The following is a 25,149-nucleotide window of genomic DNA, read 5'->3' on the forward strand; positions in this document are numbered from 1 at the left end:
ATTAAAAAAAAATTGGCTATTCACCTGCTGGAGTTTCAACCATTGGCTGCCAAAGTTTTCTCCGTTAAGCTTTCAATCACATGAGCTTTGCTCTTGGTTTGGATAATACACTTTTCTTAATAAAATACTTAATATGTTACTAGTTCACCGCTTGTAGTTGTTGGTAACTTTTAAATTGTTGTATTCACTATACACATGGAAATTGTTACTGCATTTGCACGCCGATTGAGAGTCAATGATGTATAATGCAACTTGTTGCCCAGAGATGGTCACCCAAGAGGGGGGTGAATTGGGTGTTTTAAAATTTTTTGTCCAATTAAAAATAAAACACACAAATGTATGAGCTAAGGTAAAAATAGAGGTATGAAAACAGACAATCGCAAACACAAGGTTTTATAGTGGTTCGGAGCTTCCACTGCTCCTACATCCACTCCCCAAAGCACCTTTGGGAATTTTCACTATAATTCAAGATTACAGTCCGGTAGTTTTGCGAGTGCACTACCCAACTCGTTGTTTTACACCGGGCTAACAACGAACCCTACAACCCCCAATTTCACCTAGGCTTGGGACGCCTTTCCCTTGTTCCAAGTCCCTTGACTGGAACAAGCACAATAACCAAAGGTTTTACAAAAGATTTGAAAGCTCTAAATAAGCAGATAAAACAGTGAGAAATAACAAAACCCGGAAGAACCCTTTTAGCCGTTGGAAGCGTGGAAAATGGTGGTTCTTCCGATGTGGATCGCGTTGTCTTGAATGTGAGCTTTGAATGCCGATCGGGAGAGAGTAGTTGAGCTCGAAATCAGTTGGGAAGCTTGAAAGCACTTGATTTCTTCACTTGAATGCACTAACTCCCTTGAACCTCTTTCTCTTACTTCTCTCTTGAATAATCTTGTGTTGGGTTGGTGAGAAGTTGTTGGAAGGCACTTAAGAGCTCCCTTTTATAGCCCAAAAAGCAAATATAGCCGTTAGACACAAAAAAAGAAACGTTTGAAATTCAAACAAACCTGCAAAAAGGTGTCAGTCGCGTCCCAGGCGCTCCGGAGACGTCTCCGCTTCAACGCGAGACGTCTCGGCTGTAAGATTTTTCTTTTGACGTTGTTTGGGGTCAACTCGGCGCTTTACGGGGACGACTCTGATGATGAACTGTTTGAATGCTTGTTTTTCTGTTTTTCTGAGAGGGTCGCCTCGGCACTTTACGGGGACGTCTCGGGATGTTTGCACTTTTTGCATGGGGACGACTCCGCTGCCTCGGGGACGACTCCGCTGTTTTATCTTCGAAAAACAAGTCCTCTGGAATTCTCTGAGAGAGTCGACTCCGCTTTTTCAGGGGACGTCTCCGCTGTTTTATCATCGAAAAAGACATCCTCTGGAATACCCTGAGAGAGTCGACTCTGCTACCTCGGGGACGACTCCAGAAGTCTGCTTTTTACTCGCGGGGACGACTCCGCGTCCTGTGGAGACGACTCGCGCGCATCCCTTGAAATCGGCCTTTCTGCCGCCTCTGAGAGAGTCGACTCCGCCTCTGAGAGAGTCGACTCCGACCATGGCGAGACGCCTCGCCTGGTGCCGGGGACGTCTCCAGACGTGCCAGTTCTTCCTGTTTGTGCCAGAGACGTCTCTGAGACAACCCGGAGACGTCTCGGCTGTCCCTGATCTATTTTCTTCAACTCAAAAATTCTTCAATAAATCCTTAAAAATTATGAAAACTTGCCTAGACATTTCTTAACAATATTGTTAATTAATCACCTGAAATTCTCAAATAAATTGTTAAGATAAATGGAATTATACTCTAGTGTTTTGTATTCATCAAAATCCATTAGGGGGTCAACAATCTCCCCCTTTTTGATGATGACAAAACACTGAGTATATGCAAAATTCGAAATTTAAACATATACACAGTATTTGATCAGATGTACAAGTATAATGTTTTGATTTGAGCTAGATACAGTGTGCATAATTCAAAATAGTCAACTTTCAGTTCCATCCTTATGCATAAGATTGATCTTAATAGCTCTTAAGCAATTTTAGCATATCAACTGAATTTGAATCAAGTTAAAATTTAAATTAATGAAATATTGATGCTAAAGACAATTGAAGGCTAAGTTCTTTTTGACTCCCCCTTTCTTTTCCAGAAGGGCAATTATCTTAAAGCCAATATTCTTCAATTTTATCTTTTTCTAATTCAATTTTTTTTAAGTATGAGTGTAAATTTTGCATTCCATATTTAGGTTCTACTCCATATACTCCATATATATATATCTACTCAATACACTCCATAAATTTTGCATTCCAATATATCCAATATCCATATTGGTTCTACTCAACCTTTTTGTCATCAACAATGAAGGGGACAAATTATCCTTAGGTACTTAAAACTCAATTCCTAGTAGAATTCAGCATATTACCATGAACCACTCAAGGATATTCAAGTTATTTTTATTAAAGAATTCAGCCTTCATTTCACTCCCCCTTTGTTTTGGAATTCATTTCAGACTCCTCTTTTTGTTTAAAATAGTTATCACAAGATGTGCTCCCCCTGTTTTATATGCATTGATAAATTGTGTCAAATTTGAACACTTAAGGTATGTTATGAGATTTTTATAGCACAACACAGAATCACATACACAAAGTTTGATTCCACAGGATTTGAAACAAACACAAGATTTCAAAAGAGATTGTATGTCATTCATATGTCATTGCAATCATTTGAAGGCATTACAAGGTTAAAAAAAAAAAAGAGGAAATCATTACAAGTATTGATTCCTAATACAAAAGAAGTGTCAAAATGAGCCTAGGGTTTTACAAAAACAGATGAACCCTAGATGTCTACAAAATGTCCCTCATCGGCGACGTTGCTCATAAGCCCTAGCAGCTGCATCTATAAATGCATTAATTGAATCTAGCAGTGTTTTGAACTGATCTCCCTGAGACTGATGGAAGGCTGCCACTAGTGCTTCAAATTCAATGCTTGTCCTTTCAATTCTTCCTCTAAGTTGGGCAACCACAGTGCCCACATTGCCTCCAGGGCTTGTCAATTCTTGAAGGCTTTTTGATATGCTCTTCAAGTCATCCTGTAGCTCAATTGATCTGAAGGATTGGGTGGCACTCACATGAACTAGTTCTGTCGCTGTAGCTTCTATCTGAGCTCTAATTTCCTTCAACTCTTGTAGAAGCCCTTCATGTGAGGTTCTGATGGGGGCCAACTCAGCAGAAATCATCGATCTCATCTCCTCCCTCATCTGCTGGCATATTACAGATGCTAAAGTGCGCATCTGTTCTTCTGATAGGGAGAAGGGCCCACTGACTGGAGGAGGAGGAGGCACAGATGTGGAAGGTCCAGCTGAGCTGGAGGGTACATCAGGGAAGGCCATGTGGCTATGTGGAGGAGAGTGGTGGTCAGGCTCCTGATGTGGGATCTCGGGCTCTAAGGTTTGAGATTTTCTTTTTGGTACCTTGACCCAAGACCCATCTACCTTGTGAAACTCCATTCTACGCATTGTGCTTTCATTATAGTAGTCGGTGTTTCTCAAGGATTTTGCAGGCTCATTTTCTGGAATTTGAACCTTGAAATGTTTGAATACTAAGGTAAAGATCATCCCATAGGGTATGCTAAACCTAGAATACCTATGACATATAGAAATGTAGTTCAGCATAAGTCTAGGGAGATTTAGGGGAATTCCTAGTAGGATGTGGTGCATGATGACTAAATCTCGCTCCGAAACAAAATCGAAGCGACCGGTTTTTGGAAACAAGACCCGGTTGACAATACTCAAAAGTAGTCTCATCTCGGCATTTAGGTCTTGTGAGTTAATCACATCAAGAGGGCCGCAGTCCTCTCGTCCTAAAACTAGGTTTAGGGCTATTTTCCTTTGGGGATGTGAGGTCGGAGCCTCACCGTCTTTAGGGATTTGTAATACACTAGATAGGGTATCCTCATTGATCTCTATCAATGTCCCTCGGACATAGGCAGTGTACCCCGAGTCCCCTAAGGCCATATTACTAAACATCTCTCTAACTAGACCGGGGTAGGTTGATGTGTTGAGAGTACAAAGATATTCCCAACCTTGGGCACGGAGTCTCTCTCCAATAGAGAACCCCTCACTCTCTAAAAAGTGGAAATCTATAAACCTACCCGTGGTTACTGTGCGATTCGCACAGGAAATGGTCGAGGTTGGCGGAGCAACCGGAGGAGACGGTGCGGAAGGTTCTTCCCTCCGTTCCTCGGCGTCGGTCGCTACCCTAGGACGCCTCCCACTTGTTCTCCTAGCTCTTTTGGGTGCCATGGATTAGAAACCCTAGGGAAATGGGGAGTTTTGGTTCGGTTTGAGGTGGAGAGAAAAATGGAGGCTAGGGTTTTGTGTTTTGTTGGGGACGAAAGGGATAGCTCGGGTCGGCTCGAGCTGTTTCGACCTATTTTAAAAAAACCTTCGTTCGGTCCCCGAGACGTCTCCGCGACTAACGCGAGACGTCTCGCTGGGGGGACGTCTCTGCGATTTGCCAGAGACGTCTCCGGCACTGAAAAATTTCAGACTGAATTCTATCTTTTCCCAATTTATTTCATTTAACCAACTAATCAACATGATTTCTTTTGGTGAATATAGGGTGAGTTTGTTTGTGATCCTTCCCTTTAATAATATACCCTATAAAAGTTTGATAATAATTTTTGAATTATTAATATTGAAATGAGGAATGTTTGACCAAATTTCGAATACCTATGAAATAGGCTCTGAAAATATCTCCATAAAGAGTCCAAGGGAGGGTAACCATCCTCCGGAAAGTCAAACAGTTCGTCATTTAACTTAGATAGATTCATGCTTTTACTTAATGAATACTAGGTTTGCTATTTGTGACTTTGAGGTGGATTACAAGTTTGAGTAGCAAAGCATTGCAATACAAGTTCAATTTATTTGCTGGGATCATACAAGCTCAAAGCATTCCTTAAGAGGTTGAACCTATCTTTACAAAGGGGCTTTGTAAAGATATCGGCCAATTGAATTTCAGTACATACATACTCAATCATCACATCATTTTTCAGCACATGATCCCTTATAAAGTGATGCCTAATCTCTATATGTTTTGATTTTGAGTGTTGGACAGGATTTTTTGTTAAATTAATTGCACTTGTATTATCACATCTAATTGGTATATTGTCCATTTTGATACCGAAGTCTTCAAGTTGTTGCTTAATCCAAAGAACTTGGGCACAACAGCTTCCAGCTGCAATGTACTCAGCCTCAGCTGTGGATAAGGCAACTGAATTTTGTTTCTTGCTAAACCAAGAAACCAAATTAGCACCCAAGAATTGATATGTGCCACTTGTGCTTTTTCTGTCGAGTTTGCACCCGGCAAAATCAGCATCGGAATAAGCAATTAAATTTATGTCAGATTGTTTAGAATACCATAAGCCTACATTAGATGTCCCTACTAGATATCTAAAAATTCTTTTAACAGCTTGCAAGTGTGATTCCTTAGGACATGCTTGGTATCTAGCACACATACAAACACTGAATAATATGTCTGGTCTACTAGCAGTAAGGTAAAGTAAAGAGCCTATCATACCTCTGTACAATTTGCAGTCTATACTTTTACCTTTTTCATCTTTGTCAAGCTTGCAACTTGAGCCCATGGGTGTGCTGATTTCCTTTGCATCCTTCATCTTGAATTTTTCCAACATTTCCTTGATATATTTGGACTGACTGATGAAGATGCCTTCCTCTGATTGTTTTATTTGTAGCCCAAGGAAGAAGTTGAGCTCACCCATCATGCTCATTTCAAATTCTCCCTGCATAAGCTTGGCAAACTCTTGACAAAGACTATCATTAGTAGCACCAAAAATTATATCATCCACATAAATTTGTACAAGCAATAAGTCATTTTCTTTTCTTTTAATGAAGAGGGTTTTGTCTACATTTCCTCTCTTAAATTTATTTTCAATTAGAAAATTACTTAATCTTTCATACCATGCCCTAGGGGCTTGCTTTAGTCCATACAATGCTTTATGTAATTTATAAACATAATCTGGATGTAAGTGGTTTTCAAAACCTGGAGGTTGTCCTACATAAACTTCCTCCATTATATAACCATTTAAAAAAGCACTTTTTACATCCATTTGATAGAGTTTAAAATCCATGAAGCAAGCATATGCCAAAAGTAGCCTAATAGCCTCTAACCTAGCGACAGGAGCAAAAGTTTCATCAAAATCTATTCCTTCCTCCTGATTATAGCCTTTGGCAACTAGTCTAGCTTTGTTTCTTATAACTATTCCATCTTCATCTAGTTTATTTCTATACACCCACTTGGTGCCTATGATTGAAACATTAGGGGGTCTTTTCATTAGAGTCCAAACTTGATTTCTTTCAAATTGATTTAATTCCTCTTGCATAGCATTTATCCAATTTTCATCCTTTTCGGCTTCCTCTAGTGACTTAGGCTCTATTTGTGAAACGAAAGCAAGATAATTACTAGTATTTCTTAGAGAGGATCTTGTCCTTACCCCTTGTGAGGGATCACCAAGGATTAAATCCCTTGGATGACCATGTGCATACCACCATTCCCTCGGAAGATCTTGATTTCTTGCTTGAGGTTGATCTTCTTCATCTTGCTGAATTGTATCTTCCTTGACTTCATCTTCACGTTGTTTGTCTTGTATGGAGAACTCCTTCATTCTGTCTTCAAGTATACCTGCATCACTATCTTCTTCTTTTCTAGAAGAATCTCCATTAGCTTCATCAAAAACAACATGAATGGATTCTTCAACAACGAGAGTTCTCTTGTTGAAGACCCTGTATGCTCTACTAGATGAGGAATAACCTAAGAAGATCCCCTCATCTGATTTAGCACTAAATTTACTTAGATTGTCCTTTCCATTGTTTAAAATAAAACACCGACAACCGAAAACATGAAAGTAACATATATTTGGCTTCTTATTATTCAGCAACTCATAAGGTGTTTTCTTTAAAATAGATCTGACTAATGCACGGTTTAAAATGTGACATGCAGTATTTATTGCTTCAGCCCAAAAATATTTTGGTAGATCCGATTCGCACAACATGGTACGAGCCATATCTGCTAGTGTGCGATTCTTCCTTTCTACCACCCCATTTTGTTGGGGTGTCCTAGGGGCCGAGAAATTGTGATTGATACCATTTTCGTCACAAAATTTTTCAAAGTGTTGATTTTCAAACTCGGTACCATGATCACTCCTAATTGCTTTTAGTTTGAGATTGAGTTTATTCGAAACCCTATTATGAAACTTGATAAAAGCGGAAAAGGACTCATCTTTATGTGCAAGAAATGAAACCCATGTAAAACGTGAAAAATCATCAACAATTACAAGACCAAATTTCTTACCCCCTAGACTAGCAGTTCTAGTGGGTCCAAACAAATCCATGTGAATTAGTTCTAAGGGTTTTGATGTTGAGACTATGTTCTTAGACTTGAAAGAACTTCTTGTTTGTTTCCCTAATTGACATGCAGCACAAATTTTGTTCTTTTCAAAGTCTATTTTTGGTAGTCCTTTGACTAGATCTTTTGTAATTAATTTAGAAATTAAATTCATGCTAGCATGCCCTAACCTACGATGCCATAACCAACTAGTCTCATTGACTTTGGGATCCATGGCTACAAGACATTGGCCATCCTTTATGGTGAGATCATCAAGATCTACCATGTAAACATTTTCATGCCTATGTCCTGTGAGTATGATCTCATTGTCAATTGGACTACTAATTATGCATAGTGATGATTCAAATGACACTTTAAATCCCTTGTCACAAAATTGACTTATACTTAATAAATTATGTTTTAGTCCATTAACTAACAATACATTGTCAATAAAAGAGGAGGGTGATATGGAGATTTTACCAACACCAACGATTTGACCTTTAGCATTATCTCCAAATGTGACTACTCCTCCTTTTGATTTCAAGGTGACGAAGAGACTCTTGTCACCGGTCATATGCCTTGAGCAACCACTATCAAGATACCACATTCTCTTTCTATTTCCGGCTGCAAGGCATACCTGCAAAATAATCAAGTGATGCTCTTAGGTACCCAAGTCTTCTTGGGTCCTTCTTGGTTAGTATAGTTGGTTCCCTTAGGCACCCACACTTTAGTTATGTTTTTACCTCTTACAAATGTACTCTTGTTAGTTTGAATCTTTCTTTGAATGCAAGAGTAGGCTTTATGTCCACTTTTTCCACAATGAAAGCATGTAGGTTTTTCAGATTTGACATCTTTTGCTTTCACAAAAAAATTCTTTAGATACTTTTGTTGTTTGCTAGTTTTATATCCTAGACCGGCTTTATTAAAAACAGCTCTTTGATTGGATAGAATAAGATTTAACTTTTCAGAGCTATGTGTAAATTTTTCAACAATTGGTTTGTACTTATGTACCTCATTCTTGAGATCCACATTTTCTTTAACTAATTCTTCCTTATCCTTTTTAAGGAGTTCAACATTTTGCGCAAGTAAGGTATTACTATTGAGTAGGAATTTAACTTTTAGATTTAATTCCTTAATTTGTGTTTTTGCCGTTTCATTTTCAATGCTAAGTTTTGAATTTTTATTTTCTAGGTCAATGGTATTAACATTTTTGAAGCTCTCCTTCTCAATCAATAGGTTTTCAATATCATCCTTTAGTTTTTGATTGGAGGCTTTTAATTCTTTATTCTTTGCTCCTAACATACTACAATCACTCATGAGTTCTTGAAAAGCTTCATATAATTCTTCTAAAGTAAAATTTGTAGTTGAGCTATGACTTACCTCATCGTCTTCGAATGCCATGAAGCACAAATTGGCGGTCTCTTCCTTCTCTTCCTTTTCCCAATCATTTCTCCCTCCAAACTTCTTTCTTGGGAAGGGTTTCTTTCTTCTCATGAATTTCTTAAATTTTCTTACTATTAAACCCAAGTCCTCATCTTCGCTTTCTTCTTCACTCTCACTACTTTCTTCTTCACACACACTCGAAGTAGCCTTGAGTGCGATTGTCTTCTTCTTTGGCAACTCTTCTTCATGTTGCTTCATTGTGAGCTCATGCGTCATCAATGAGCCCAATAGTTGTTCAAGTCCCAATGTGTTGAGGTCTTTAGCTTCCACGATCGCCGTGACCTTCGCTTCCCATGCTTTTGGCAAGGACCTGAGAATTTTACTCACAAGTTCTGGGTTAGTGTAGGATTTGCCCAAATTCTTTAGACCATTTATTATATCGGTGAAGCGTGTGAACATGCATGAGATGGTTTCGTTGGGTTCCATCTTAAATAACTCATACTTGTGAACTAGAATGTTCACTTTAGATTCTTTGACTTGATTTGTACCCTCGTGGGTAACTTCAAGCCTATCCCATATTTCCTTAGCGGAACTACATGTGGAGACTATTAAATTCATTCACATCTAGAGCACAAAATAATGAGTTCATGGCTCTAGCATTGAGTTGAACCATCCTGTTATCATTCTCATCCCAATCCTCCTCAGGTTTGGGAATTCGAATGTCATTAACCATGTGAGATGGTTCGTGTGGTCCCTTGATTATGACCCTCCACAAGGCATAATCTTGTGCTTGAATAAAGATCTTCATTCTAGTCTTCCAATAGGTATAATTTGTCCCATTGAAGAGTGGAGGTCTATTGGTTGCCTGCCCCTCAGCAGGAACATTGTTGAAGGGTGTTGCCATCTAGATCTTTGGCCAAGACGGTTAGGTCTTCAAGAAATACACAGAGCACCTGCTCTGATACCACTTGTTGCCCAGAGATGGTCACCCAAGAGGGGGGTGAATTGGGTGTTTTAAAACTTTTTGTCCAATTAAAAATAAAACACACAAATGTATGAGCTAAGGTAAAAATAGAGGTATGAAAACAGACAATTGCAAACACAAGGTTTTATAGTGGTTCGGAGCTTCCACTGCTCCTACATCCACTTCCCAAAGCACCTTTGGGAATTTCCACTATAATCCAAGATTACAGTCCGGTAGTTTTGCGAGTGCACTACCCAACTCGTTGTTTTACACCGGGCTAACAACGAACCCTACAACCCCCAATTTCACCTAGGCTTGGGACGCCTTTCCCTTTTTCCAAGTCCCTTGACTGGAACAAGCACAATAACCAAAGGTTTTACAAAAGATTTGAAAGCTCTAAATAAGCAGATAAAACAGTGAGAAATAACAAAATCCGGAAGAACCCTTTTAGCCGTTGGAAGCATGGGAAATGGTGGTTCTTCCGATATGGATCGCGTTGTCTTGAATGTGAGCTTTGAATGCCGATCGGGAGAGAGTAGTTGAGCTCGAAATCAGTTGGGAAGCTTGAAAGCACTTGATTTCTTCACTTGAATGCACTAACTCCCTTGAACCTCTTTCTCTTACTTCTCTCTTGAATAATCTTGTGTTGGGTTGGTGAGAAGTTGTTGGAAGGCACTTAAGAGCTCCCTTTTATAGCCCAAAAAACAAATATAGCCGTTAGACACAAAAAAAGAAACGTTTGAAATTCAAACAAACCTGCAAAAAGGTGTCAGTCGCGTCCCAGGCGCTCCGGAGACGTCTCCGCTTCAACGCGAGACGTCTCGGCTGTAAGATTTTTCTTTTGACGTTGTTTGGGGTCGACTCGGCGCTTTACGGGGACGACTCTGATGATGAACCGTTTGAATGCTTGTTTTTCTGTTTTTCTGAGAGGGTCGCCTCGGCACTTTACGGGGACGTCTCGGGATGTTTGCACTTTTTGCATGGGGACGACTCCGCTGCCTCGGGGACGACTCCGCTGTTTTATCTTCGAAAAACAAGTCCTCTGGAATTCTCTGAGAGAGTCGACTCCGCTTTTTCAGGGGACGTCTTCGCTGTTTTATCATCGAAAAAGACATCCTCTGGAATACCCTGAGAGAGTCGACTCTGCTACCTCGGGGACGACTCCAGAAGTCTGCTTTTTACTCGCGGGGACGACTCCGCGTCCTGTGGAGATGACTCGCGCGCATCCCTTGAAATCGGCCTTTCTGCCGCCTCTGAGAGAGTCGACTCCGACCATGGCGAGACGCCTCGCCTGGTGCCGGGGACGTCTCCAGACGTGCCAGTTCTTCCTGTTTGTGCCAGAGACGTCTCTGAGACAACCCGGAGACGTCTCGGCTGTCCCTGATCTATTTTATTCAACTCAAAAATTCTTCAATAAATCCTTAAAAATTATGGGAACTTGCCTAGACATTTCTTAACAATATTGTTAATTAATCACCTGAAATTCTCAAATAAATTGTTAAGATAAATGGAATTATACTCTAGTGTTTTGTATTCATCAAAATCCATTAGGAGGTCAACACAACTACCCAATCTATTAATCTATATGTGTGTAACCCATGAAAATGAACCAATATGTGAAATGCACCAATTGTTGTCAAGCATCATTTTAAGTGGCATGCTTTGAAGAATAATATATAAGACATTTCTATCTGGTCTTTTATATTTAAACAATGTTTAGGTACAATGAGATATATCAAACCTTAATATTTGAAAAATCCTCATTATTCGGAAGTTAAAATTTTGACTCGTAGGAAACATTCAAAATTTTGAAATAAAGTTAAGAAAATTAACTTTTTATTTTTGAAAAATTGAAATTGAAGTATTTCTATTGAACTCAGATAAGGGGTACTTCCTTATTTACCTATAATGTCTTAAGTTATAGAAATTTAAATAAAAATAAAAAGGAAGAAGAGGATGTTTACTTAAATGATATTAGATGCAAAAAAGCCTATGTCTATCCTTGTCCTAATCTGCATGCCGAGTTCCTGACTTGTTGGACTTCCGCACCCAATTGACTTGTTCCACCTACTGGCTACCAGCTTTAGGTGGGGCCCACCTACATAGGCAACTGATCTAGTAGGTCAACTAACCTTGTCAGCCCAACTTGTGACCGACCTGCCTTGACTATAAATAGAGCAAGGAGCACAAACAAGGGAAGAAAAAGAGAGAAGGGTGGCTAAGCTAGGGAAAGAAGGAAAAGAAGCATGAAAGCTTGTATATCATTTGTGCATTTGTTTTCTTCATCATGTAAGGAACCTTGTCCATGACTTTGAAATTAAGCTTTGATATGACAAGCATATTTGAGTCTCATAGTTGGTTCTAAGCTTATGCATAATTATGAACAAGATATGCCGAACCGGACCGAACTGCTCGGTTCACCCCGTATTGAACCGAACCGGTGTGGAATCGGCATAGTTCGATGCTGTTTTTCAGAAAATATTGTGAACTACTCCGAACTTTGAACCGCTTGGCCAAGTGATATATGTGGACCTCAAGGACTTTTTGTGGCTTCATCTGCATTTTAGGGAGGACTTATTTGGCCTCATCCAATTTACTGGAGGGGATTTTATATAGCCATCTCTTTAGCGAGGATTTATGGGGCCTGAGGTATAAGTGGAACTTTATAAGATGATGTGAAACTATGTGAAATGTAGGAGTTTCTGAAATATAATTTGTGCTTTGCCCATTTGATTTCGAATTAGTATTCAACCGATGATTTTATGTAAACTATTTGGATTATTTTCTAAAATTTGATTCAAACTTTTTATGGCATCCCATTCTTATTGAAATATTGCTTTTGAAATTTCATAACAAAATGATTTTAGTGAATTCTTATTTGAGCTTTCTAGTGATAATTTGATTATGTGTTTCATTTCAAAGTCATTTATTTTCATATAGATCCTTAATTTCGTTGATCATGGTAGGAATTTACTTATTGAGCTTTGTGGCTAGCTTCATTTATTACATAATTTTTGGAGTGATTAATGAGACTCTAGTAACTTATTTTAAGAAGTGGACTCGACATTTTGAAGTTTCATTGGATCCGATGATTATTGAACTGGCATCAGCATTGCTTCGGTTTGTCTTCAATTGCTTGTATCGTTGAAGGTATGGTATCATGTACAAAAGGTATGGATATCTATTTAGGAGTTGTGGATTGTGATACATTTATGTTATGCTTTGTTTGATCATAAAATTTGGTGATGTTAAATATTTGGTAATTTGATTTGCTTTGATGATCCGATCTCGGAGTTTGGATGTTGGGGTGTGACATAATGATATGTACCATAACCTTATCTTGTGAGCTTTCTCCATTTCTTCAAGAAAAGTTAGCCTTATCCTATATAGTTTATATAATTAGAAATAAGTAGTATTAACCAAAAAACTTAAAGATAACTAATCAGTAGGCTGACTACAGTTGCATGGACATCTGTGGCAAGATAAAAATATGCGAACCTTAAGAACTAACAAGCCTTATCCCATCTCTTTGGGGTTATTTTCATGGATTTTTGTTTCACCATTTTTTTCTTTATCTTAGTTGAAATCCTCTCGTTACGATAATGCTCTCAGATCTCATGTTATGACAACCATCCGTGAATTATTTTCAGCATCTTAAAATCCTCATTCTTGTCACCGGAGCCACTGTTGATAGTTGACTGTATATATTAGTCCTTAAGTCATGACCTTGCAGAAGGTTCTAGGATGAAGGTCTGCCCACAAATTCAATCCAAAATATGCTTGTAATATCCGCAACTATCGAGGTACATCCCTCAGTATGTGAAGTATAATAAATGGTCATACATCATTTTTCAAGGGATTCAACACTCATTTTAGTTCTAATTCTTGACAGGGCAACATCATCTTTTGATTTTGTATGGAATACAGATGCTTGTGTACTTATATCGTTCTCAAAACATTGCAGCTTTATGTCCCTGGATGTGTATACTTAAGTGTTGATGGTGTCATGAAAGTAGTGAAGCGACTTTTTGAGCGCGGAGGCAATTTAAAGCATCTTCAACTACGTGGTATCTGCAACATAACAAAAGAACACCTTGATGTCCTTAACTCTTTGTTGTGCAAAAACAATCCACGCCAAATTTCACAACCATCCTTCTACAGCTACTGGCGCATTGTCTCATTTAATAGTGATGATGGCCGTCCAGTTGATGTTGATATGTGCCCCAAATGCAAGAATGTGAATCTGGTTTTTGACTGTACAAGGGAGAACTGCAGGTTAGTACATGCTGATCTTTACTACCCATATGAATCTCTGTCGTAAACTTTGTACCTTTTTTTTTTTTTGAAGTCATGTTTAGAATACTCAACTCAATTTATCATACTTTCAGGAGTATTCACCCATAATATAATAAAATATATTTTTTTAGAAATTCATTTTTTATTTCTGTTCATCATAATAAATGTATGCACACCCAGCAAGTCTTGTCCTGTGTATAAAAATATACTCCAGATCTCTGCCTATTTTGATCTCTGGAAATGAATATATGATGTTAAGCTGCTATGCGGTCCTTTTCCCGCCAAGCTTGTGAAACAAAGTCTTCTGCAACTTGATTTCTCATGTAACTTTGTTACTGATGAGTTTTGTTTTCTTGCCTTGCCAATCTTCTTTTTTCCTAATTTTCAAGAGCCATGAAGTTCCACTTTATCCTATCCCAACTTCAGACTCTGTTCTGAACTAATTTTGTAAAATATACCTAATATCTTATACCTGTTGTATTGTATTTAAAAAAAAATCCTGACAAAGGGTGAACTGCAGGATGATGAAATCTAGGTGGAGGGAGTGCAGAGGGTGTTTCTTCTGCATTGCAAGGTGTGAGGAATGTGGAGGTTGTATTGACTTTGAGGAATCTGGCGAGAAGGCTATTTGTTTGCATCTTTTGTGTCTGCAGTGTTGGCTGCGTCGTCCAAAGTGTAATATGTGCAACCTTCCGTATTGCAAATGGCATGCAAACCTCTTTGGTAGTTCTTCCATGTCTGCTGGGTTCATATGTGATCAGTGCAGGGAATTGGAAAGCTCATCCTATCATTCAGCTAGTAGTAACTGGTATAGATTGCAAGCCCATGTTATTCGGCATGAAGCAGTATTTCATTTTTCTCATTTAGAAACAATTTTTATTATATTAATTTAGTAAGATATGTGTATGTGCAATTTAACTTTCTTTGCACATTAGCGGTATAATAAATGTTTCTTACCTATGACCTCTATTGTCTATAGACGTTTAAACTGATCTTGAAATGTTCTTAACTAATAATGAAGTTTGTTTTTCTGATAGGGAAACCTTTGCTTGACGATCACCCAGACCTTCGGCTGGGTTGTTTCCAAGCATGATCTGGTCAGGTAATTAGAAAATGAACAGGCAGTTTCCATTCATAAACTGAGCGGAAGAAATGCACCGGTGACCAGGTTACCCCAACCTGAAGGGCCGGGCGGTTGGCAGACTATGATGTGAACAGCTTAGGAAAGATGATCCAACTGTCATTGTTCTCGAGGAATGTTCGCAGCATGATTTCTTTGTGATGCTTTTCTTTATGTTAGAACAGTAAAGGATGTAACTTTCCAAAGCACAACTTGTAAGGAACATTGGGATCAGCTGTTGCTTGTAATATGTGAGAGCAATGACATGATTTTTTCCATCTTATTTTCACATTGATTATCAATCTAACTTCATTGATTTTGTTTCTCTTCCTTTATTTGTATTAGTTGTGCGTATGAATGTATTTAACATCCCTGGAGATGTCTTCATGGATTTTTCCCCTTTTTTTCAAATATTTTCTTGGTGAATGCAAGTATTTATAATCGAAGCTGGAAAATGCACTTTTTCAGGCTTAAATGCTTGATTGTCTCCGCCATTTATTCGTTTTTGTGTTCCTTTTCCTTTTCCCATCTCTCAGTAGAATCAGTCCATTTTTTGGATCACTAAGTTTGCCTCTGATTGTTGGTTATCGGACGAAATTTAGGCTGATAGGTAATGTCTGACTCAATTTTTTGGATCCATTTTTTGGATAAAATATAAAGGGCTTTACTATCCAGGGCAAGCACTTTATTAGATTTATTCCATTTGCACCAATTCAATCTAACTCAATTGAGTTAGACGTTCACTCATCACTTCTGAGAGGTTTATCGTCTAGTTAACTTAAAAGTTCTGAAGTCGGACTCCACAAATGCAATAATTGATAGTAAGGGATGGTTGTCAGGTTTCCTCCTCTCTCACGTCTCAACTTAGAATAAAATTAAAATAAAAAAAGATAGTTTAGGGATGGGGATAAGACCTTTGTTCTCTGTTTGGACTCAACAAATGCGATAATTGATAGTAAGGGATGGCAAATGCGATAATTGATGGTAAGGGATGGCAAATGCAATAATTGATAGTAAGGGATGGTTGTAAGGCTTCCCCCTCACAACCTAAAATAAAATTAAAATAAAAAAAAATAGTTTAGGAATGGCTTCACATAAAAGAGATGTGAGTAAAATCTTGAGTTTGGTACAATTTGCTCGTATGAGACCTTTGCTCTCCTGGAACATTCTATAATAAACTATAATCGAGATTAAATCAAACAAGCCAACTTTTAGCAAAAATCCTCAACAACTGCACCCACCACCCTGCTCTCCATTCTCTAAATCCAGGCTGTTGCCTTCCAATTCTCCTCTCTTTGCTTATACGAATGATATTTGCTGGAATCTCTCCACCAAGGAACGGAAAATAAACGCTCAGAGAAAAGCCAAACTTGTTGAAATGAGCATGACTTCACGGCACCAAGCAAGCTATAAAACCCCATCACCACAGGCAACCCACCACCCCAAAGGCCAGGCCTAGAAAAGAAACAAGGAAAAAAGAAAGAAAAGATGGCAGCTCTTATGGCGACCGTGATCATTGCTCTCACTCTCACCATCTCCATTGCCATGGTCACTGCAGCGAGCTCGACAGTCCAATTTGTGTTTGGGGACTCCTTAACCGACGTCGGCAACAACAATTTTCTCCGGTACTCACTCGCAAAGTCGAACTACCCTTGGTATGGAGTTGATTACTTAAATGGACAGCCCACTGGGAGGTTCACCAATGGAAGAACGATGGGAGACATTATATGTAAGTCATTTAGAACCTCAACGAGCACCTTAGCAGTCAAATGACTTAACTAACAAAGTTTCATGCTATGGAAATGTAGCTGCTAAGCTTGGGATTCCATCACCACCACCATATCTTTCCTTGTCGATGAATGATGATGCTATCCTCCGGGGTGTCAACTTTGCATCGGGAGGAGCTGGCATTCTCAATGAGACCGGACTATACTTTGTACCAACATCTTTTCCTAAAAATATTCTCATTTTCTCATGCATGTTATTGTTGCTTACTTTGTTCGACGCCCATAACTTTGATGCGGTACTGCAGATCCAGAAGCTCTCTTTTGATGATCAAATAACTTGTTTTGAGAAGACCAAGGCTGCGATCACACGTAAAATTGGCAAAGAGGCTTCTGAAAAGCTATGCAATGAGGCAGTCTACTACGTTGGCTTTGGTATGGCAATCTTAAACTTCTTACATCATAACCAACGTGAGTTACATTCTTAACCTGAAATCCAATGTATTCTTCAAGTTTTCTTCTTCCTTTGTAGGTAGCAACGACTATCTTAACAATTTCCTGCAGCCCTTCTTAGCCGACGGTCAGTTATACACAGACAACGAGTTCCTAGAGCTCTTGATTCTCACCATAAATGGGCAGCTAAGGGTAATACCCAATTTACCAACACATGACACTAAAACTGGGCAATTAAGCCATCAGGCTGACTTACAAATGGCATCTGATAATCCTTGACTGCAATGTGTTTGTGTTGTGTCTCTGAAGAGGCTTTACGGGCTCGGGGCAAGGAAGGTGGTGTTCCATGGACTGGGGCCAATGGGTTGCATCCCTTCTCAGAGGGTGAGGTCAGGGACTGGGGAATGCCTGGAGGAAGTGAATCAGTATGCGCTGGATTTCAATTCACGTGTGACGAAGCTGCTCGTTGCTCTCAATGCTAAGCTGCCCGGTGCCCAGATGACTTTGGCCGATTCCTATGACATTGTCTTGGATCTCATCAACAACCCAGAACGCTATGGTACGTGAAGTAGTCGAGCAGACTCATGATAACATGAGCTAGCCTTTTCCACCGAGTTCATGGAGTTCTGAATGCATTTTTAAGTTTATGTATGAACTTTTTTCTTCCTGTTGCTTAGGATTCAAGGTTTCAACGACATCATGCTGCAATGTGGATACCACCGTTGGCGGCCTATGCCTGCCTAACTCGAGGCTTTGCAGCAACCGCTCTGAGTACGTGTTTTGGGATGCATACCACCCGACTGATGCTGCGAATGCAGCGATCGCTGAACGCATCTTCGCTGATCCTGACATCCGGCAAGCTCCTTCCCCGGCACCTGAACTCGCCCCTGCACCCTCCCCTCTTTGAAGAGCTACGACATCCTACTTTCCACCAGTTGTTACAGACTTTAGATTTCATAGGGGTTTGTATTCGACTGTTACAATGACAAAAAACACACAACGCACGAGTGTTAGTGAATGCATATGCTCTATTCCTTCTAAAAGAACAGAGAAGATTAAATGCACATGTTCTGTGAAATTTCCATTACCTTGCGATGAGTTGGATATATCCCTTGAATTCATTCATTAATTTCTATCTGTACTCTGCAATAGAGGAGGCTGGCCAAGGATTTCTGATAGCTGAAAGATTTTTTTGGTTTTTTTGTGCCACCTTTTGGGCCGACCGGACCAGAGAAAATAGATTGAGCATAAAATAGTTAAAAGAAAAGAAAGACTGGGCCATGGATATTGATTAGAATTCACTTGGTTGTATGTGTTGCCGCCGGATCCTGAAACACTAATATATAACACCCCCGTGGATCTGCGAGATAACAAACAAATAGTAAAGGCTCGCCGGATTGGCTCAAACTAGGCCCTCTGATGCTTAAATTAGTAAAAATTTCTTCAATGAAAAAACAAAAAAAGAAATTAAAAAAATGAAGAATTGAGGAACAGGATCTCCCCCAGGTTAAGATTGTTAGCCTCTTCCTTTGCTAAGAGCATTTGCATCTGATCACCATATAGGTTTTGAACTGGATGAATCCTCATGCACTATATCATAACGGTTATTAATTGCCACAACAGTTCATTGGTTGCTGTTAAATAATTGACTTTTTTATGAGAACATTTAAGTGAGTCATAGTTTCTGATAATTCTTTTGGCTACATAGACAGTATAACCACCACAGCTTTTGTATTGAAGTTCTACTTGAGAGGGAGCTGAAGCAGCCTGTTATTAAATTTGCAGAGGCTAACATGAATAAGCTGTAATTTGTCACCAATAAGTTATTTCAAGAGACCTCATCTTGAAAACAGAGGTATACACTTCAAATTTATCCAATGGAGTTGCTTTGTAGCAAAGCACAGTGACAAATGATTGGTTAAGGCTAGAAAAGGGAACATAAAGAAAAGGTAAAAACATGGAATTAGCTATGGATTTGATAGTTTGATCAGTGTGGGCTACCTGGTTGCCAATGTTGATTCCTCATTCCTACACATTGAGCATAAAAGCTTGCCACTCATGAACCCTAGAATTTCCTCAGGACATTTTGAGCAACATTCATATGGTGGCATCTTATCGTTGGTACACATGTCATTAGTGCAGATTTCAAAGAAAATACTCAAAACTGATGAAGGGAATTTTGGATGCTAAAGCTATGCACCTGGAAGGCACCGAACAATGGAAAATGTTTCCTATCTTGTTGAAGGGAATGAGATCTGATGTGGCTCAAATCTAATCCGCCTATCAAGGGTCGATATATGGCAAGTATTTAGAAAAGATTTGAATTGAAAAATTTTGAAATCTTGGCGGGATCTAAACAATGAAGGATATTACGATAGATTTGAATATAGATAAGGAAGGAAGTTACAGCAATCTCTCGATTTTCGCCTTCAAATCATAATGGATCCACGCTTCCTCCTCTATAAATAAGAACAAAGGACTCCAAAATGGGAGGGGTGGAGGAATGGCGAGAGACTCCCAAGCACAGATGGTGAGAAGCTCCCAAGAAGAGGCTTTCAAGCTCTTATGGAGAGAGGTTTCAATGGAGAGGCTTTCAAGTTCTCATAGCTACCTCTATATTTGCCTCCTCTGCTACGGCCGTCTCCACATGCTATCTTTTCTCCAGATGGGATGCATGTCCTTCGAGACTCGGGTGCACATCCTTGGAGGCCACCCTTGTATGCCAACTGAGATCCAAGCATCGCGTGTACAAGACTCGCATCCTCGAAGACCAGGATGCGAGTCCCTCGAGACTAGGACACGTGACTGCCGGTCAGAGTTACGTTGAGCTTCCAACCAAGCTCGCAATCTGCACATCCTTAGAGACTAGGACGCAAGTCCTTGAAGATCGAGATGCACGACCACCGACTAGAGCTATGTCGAGCTCCCAAGCCAAGCTTCCAATCCACACATTCTTATAGACCAGGATGCATGTCCCTAGAGACCGGGACATATGACCGCCAACTAGAGCCATGCCAAGCTCCCATTTCGTGCTCCCAATCCCCGCATCCTTGGAGACCAAGAAGGGAGTCCTTGGAGACTAGGATGCGTGATTGCCGACTAGAGCTATGCCGAGCTCTCAATCCATGCTCTCAGTCCGCGCATCCTTGGACACTGGAATGTGAGTCCCTAGAGATCCAGACATGTGACTATCGACCAAATCCATGACGAGCTCCCAAGTTGACCTCTCAGTCTGTGCTTCCAATCTGTACATCCTTGGAGACCAAAATGCGAGTTTTGAAGACCGTGATGCTCGACTGCCTAGGCTGAGCTCTTAGTCTGTGCATCCTTAGAGATTAGGATGCGAGTCTTGGAGACTAAGATGCACAACCACCGACCAGAGCTAGGCCAAACTCCCAGTCTGTGTATCCTCGGAGATCACGAAGCGAGTTCTTGGAGATCGAAATGTGCAACTGCCGACCAGAGCCATGTCGAGCTCCCAATCTGCACTTCTAGTCCATGCACCCTTGGAGACCAAGATACGAATCTCTAAAGACTGAGATGCACATCTGCTGACTAGAGCCATGCTGACCTCCTATACCAAGCATTCTAAGCCGAGCTTCCATACTGAGCACTTTAGGCTAAGTATTCTAAGACAAGCAGTCAAGGTTTAACGATTCAGAAAGATTACTCTACTTTAATGCTTTTTGTTATATCTTCTTGTGCTATTTCACACTATTATTTCAAAGCACTGCCTAACTTAAGCATCGGAGGAGGTCCGACCGAAGCCACCCCTGCAAGCCTTTGTCTTCTCTTTGTGTGCAGATCTATGATTCTCCATGGTAGTTGGCACTCCATCTTGCACTACTGTGAACCGAGCAAGTTGATCTGCGCCCTCCACACCTCCAAATCATCAGAACATGATCGAGCAGAATTTGGACAACAACAAGATCAAGCATCCATAGAATCTATTGGCAGTATAGTGTAGAAGTAAACAATACATACTAGTTGAGTAACTATTTTGTTTCTGATATCTTAATATTTTAATAGGTTGTGCTCTACAAATGGTGTTGTTTCAAGTATGTTTTTATATACAAAACATTTCACCATAGGAATCAACTTCCCTTCTCGTAGAAGCATAAAAAATTGTTGATGCACCAAAGTTTTGTACATTTGAAATACTTAAACCTTAGCCCAACAAGACTATATCCTTTTGCACTCATTTATCAAATCTATCAGCTAATTAGTTTTCTACGACTAATATTGATAATGTATAATATTTCTCTTGAAATATTTCAATCAATGAGGTGAGGAAATGTATACTTAACCAACTATACCAAGCTATAAACAATTAAACTCCCTTATAGATTTTATGCTACAATTGCTATCAGTAATGCACAACATTTATCCTGAAATATATTTTTGAACCAATAAATTAAGACATGTGTAGTTAATCTGTTTGGCAGGAAATTGCTTGGGGCATTTCTTATTGTGTGCCATTAAAAAGCCTTTTTTTACTGCATTATAATATAAATACTGCTATCTTCTAATAAGTGTTTTCTATTGGTGGTACTTTATTGTAAATGCCGCTATAAATTTGTATTCTACAATATATAATTTGAAGTATTGGGAACTAGAACTGGTCTTATGGTATTTAACTAATATGCCACTAAATAATATCATAATTTATAAGATTTTGGAAGATTACCACTAAAACTTTAATTGTTAAGTATTGTACAGAGCTTGGGTCTTGTCAGATTGGGGCCATCAAGTATTACTATATATAGGCCATTAGTTCAATCGAGCATGTATTAAAATATTAAAAATTAAAAAAAAAATATTTAATATAAAAATATAATATAAGAGTATTAATATTTTTTGCATCAAAAATTATTATTACCTTTTATTATAGAATAAATAAAAATAATCATGAATTATCTATGCCTACAAAGTCTGTAACAAAAATTATATATGAATATGGTGACACATAAGAGTTAATTTATAATATTTTTAGCAACAAAACTTTGAAAATATCATAAAAACTAAAATAAAGTAAGTTCAATTTTCATTTTTGTGTAAGAGAAAAAATAAAAAAAAAAGATTAAAATATAAAATATTGAAATGCCCATCAAATAATTATTTAATGATATGAATATAAGTTGATAAGTTAAATAAATCGTATTTATGTAATAGCTTTATAGTTCAAGTGCATGACAGTAAACATGATGAATTAATATAATAGATGGGTATTAGACTTTGTGAGTGTAGCCGTCTTTTTGTTGAAATATGCTCTACAATTATTTTATTTTATTTATTTATTTGTATTAGCTATAAAGAAAAGATTGTTTTATATGGTTTTGTTAAACTCTATTTGCATCAATGTACTCATTTGCCTTATAGACAAAAGAATTTAGAATCACTTTTGGGCATCTTCCTTTTAGATCATTTTGTCTCTCAAAAAGTAGTTTTTGAGTTTGCTAGCCAAACACACAGCAAATTAATTACATTGCTTCAGAACAAATTGGGGACATTGACAACCAAATACTTTGTAGCAAAACTTCCTTGTCTAAAGAAGCTTTTAACCTCATAACACAGCTTTTAAACCAAATGACATAGCATCCCTAATCATATCTTTATCATTTAACCACCTTTACCTTCCTAGATGATTTAGAACATCTTCCTTTGATCTCATATGAATGAAAGTTGGTTGAGAATGAAAGTAGGTTGAGCATAACCCAACCTTTATTTCTCGAAAGAAGAAACCATCCCTATAGCATTGCATTTGTTACTCTTATAAATAGAATTTTCTGAAATAGAAATTATGAATATTATTTCAATTTCATATTTGCTTATTTTATTTGTTAAAGAAAGTGAGTAAAATCTAAATATAAGAGGAGTATGTAAATTGGAGAGGGAGATTAATAGAGGGGGATGCAGGGATCAAAAACTTTGAAGTTGGATGATTCCATCCTCTAGACTGGGATGAGGATTTTTTGAAACCAATTGGGACTAACCACAAATAAAAAATATGAGACTATTCCAAACTAGAAAGGCGTTGCATGCCCATGGTCCTATACATTGTCAATCCCATCTCCAAAAGCAAAAGCCAAGATTCTTCGTAAAAGCTATCCATTTTGTTTTTTTTTTTTTGTACAAATAGCATTGCGTTTAAAGTAAAAATAGCAGGGATAGGACTGAAGTCGGGCAATCTAGGGCATCGGGCACGGAAGCGGTCTACTCTTCTCTAGAAGATCCTCCACTACAGCTCAAGATATAGGGCATGGCCGCATGGGAGTGAAAAAGGGAGGAAGCGGAAGATTTATATATCGGCCATTTTCTTACGAGCTGCGGCCCGTGGGCATGCGGGCCTGCGTATCTAAAAAAAAAGCTGATCCCAAGAAAAATAGGTCAGGTCCGGATCCGAATCGAAATTGGGTGGACTCGACCCGACCCGAAAAATAGAACATGTCCAAATTTAGGATCTGACCTGGTTCCGCGGATTCTAAAATTCGGGTCAGGTCGCATCTTATGCGGGTTGGGTCACGGGTCGACCCGACCCATTTGCAGCCCTAGATATGAGGATACCACTATTTAACTGATTTTGCTTATATTTCCGCCATCTGACCCGGCCCATTTGCAGTCCTAAATATGGTGACAGCATTATTTAACTGATTTTGCTTATATTTCTGAAATAAGGCATGCGCATGGACGCAGGATTGGAAAAATAAAAAAAAATTAAATAAAATTAAATTTTGATAATTTTATATCATCTATAATAGACTACAGAATAAGAACACTTAAATATATATATATATTATGAAGTTGGTTGATCTTTGAATAGAGCGACGGAGGCAGAGCAAAATGCATTACAAAATTAAAACGCTCGAGAAACACGAGGGGAACTCTCGGGAAACAAATATCACCAACAATAATTCCATCTCCTTTATAATACGTTACCAATTATTGATTTAGAAAACTCAAGGAGAACGGATAGGCATTGGAAGAACCAAGAATATATGAACTGAGAAAGATACATTACAAAATTAAATTGCATGCTAATTACGTTATTCGTTAGAACGTTCGAGAAAACAGATAGATGTTGTGAGAGAAGAGATAGGCGTTATCCACTCGGAAACAGATACGGAGAGATACGCCCAAATCTAACTTGGATGCTCCATTAGAACACTCGAGAAACTCGACGTTAAATGCTGGACCGTCTATAAGAGCAAGCAGGCAGAGGGCTGGCATCTGAACCATTATGTTTTCCACCTCTCCTTTTCCCGTCTCCCCCTCCGTGTCTCTGGTGAACATCCCTCATCACAATCTAGAACCTCATCCAAAAAAATATTTTTTGGGTTTCTTAGTTCTTTATAAATATCCAAAATCTCCTAAGGCAGGGGTTGGCATATGAACCATTATGTTTTCCACCTCTCTCTTTCTGATACAACCCGTCTCCCCCTCCGTCTCTGGTGAACATCCCTCGTCACAACCTAGAACCTCATCCAAGAAGATATTTTTTAGATTTCTTAGCTTTTTTATAAATATCCAAAATCTCCTCAGGCAGGAGGTTGGCATATGAACCATTATGTTTTCCATCTCTCTCTTTCTGATACAACCAGTCTCCCCCTCCGTCTCTGATGAACATCCCTCATCACAACCTAGAACCTCATACAAGAAGATATTTTTTGGGTTTCTTAGTTTTTTATAAATATCCAAAATTTCCTCGGCAAATAACTGATGTGTGGCTAGTCTCCATGAATCCGTACTATTACAACCCAAAACCTCATCCCAAAAAGCTATCCGAAACGTATTTTTTAGATTTTTTAATTCTATATAAATATTCAAAA

General features: G+C 38.8%; 2 protein-coding genes across 3 annotated transcripts in view; both read left to right on the plus strand.

Moving 5' to 3' along the window:
* MEE11 (RNI-like superfamily protein) overlaps positions 1–15,481 on the plus strand; it is a 23,235-nt gene extending 7,754 nt beyond the window's left edge. The window contains exons 2-4 of the mRNA XM_008811197.6: positions 13,695–14,005; positions 14,547–14,834; positions 15,064–15,481. Coding sequence (XP_008809419.4) covers positions 13,695–14,005; positions 14,547–14,834; positions 15,064–15,079 — 615 coding nt within the window. The 3' untranslated portion in view covers positions 15,080–15,481. The remainder of the gene's footprint in view (positions 1–13,694; positions 14,006–14,546; positions 14,835–15,063) is intronic.
* Positions 15,482–16,368: 887 nt separating this feature from the next.
* LOC103721129 (SGNH hydrolase-type esterase superfamily protein) lies at positions 16,369–18,410 on the plus strand. Of its 2 annotated transcripts, XM_008811193.6 has the most exons (6): positions 16,378–16,875; positions 16,955–17,082; positions 17,179–17,305; positions 17,403–17,515; positions 17,633–17,882; positions 18,001–18,410. In XM_008811193.6, exons 1-6 carry the CDS (start codon positions 16,635–16,637, stop codon positions 18,228–18,230), a joined length of 1,089 nt encoding a protein of 362 aa, XP_008809415.3. In that variant the 5' UTR covers positions 16,378–16,634; the 3' UTR covers positions 18,231–18,410. The 2 variants fall into 2 exon arrangements, with proteins under 2 accessions (XP_088577634.2, XP_008809415.3); XM_088721508.2 differs by having other exon boundaries at positions 16,369–16,875; positions 16,955–17,305.
* The last annotated feature ends 6,739 nt before the right edge of the window (positions 18,411–25,149 follow it).

This window comes from Phoenix dactylifera, chromosome 5 (assembly GCF_051530095.1).
Source record: "Phoenix dactylifera cultivar Ajwa chromosome 5, Ajwa_hap1_PhDact_Kaust_v1.1, whole genome shotgun sequence".
Taxonomy (NCBI): Eukaryota; Viridiplantae; Streptophyta; class Magnoliopsida; order Arecales; family Arecaceae; genus Phoenix; species Phoenix dactylifera.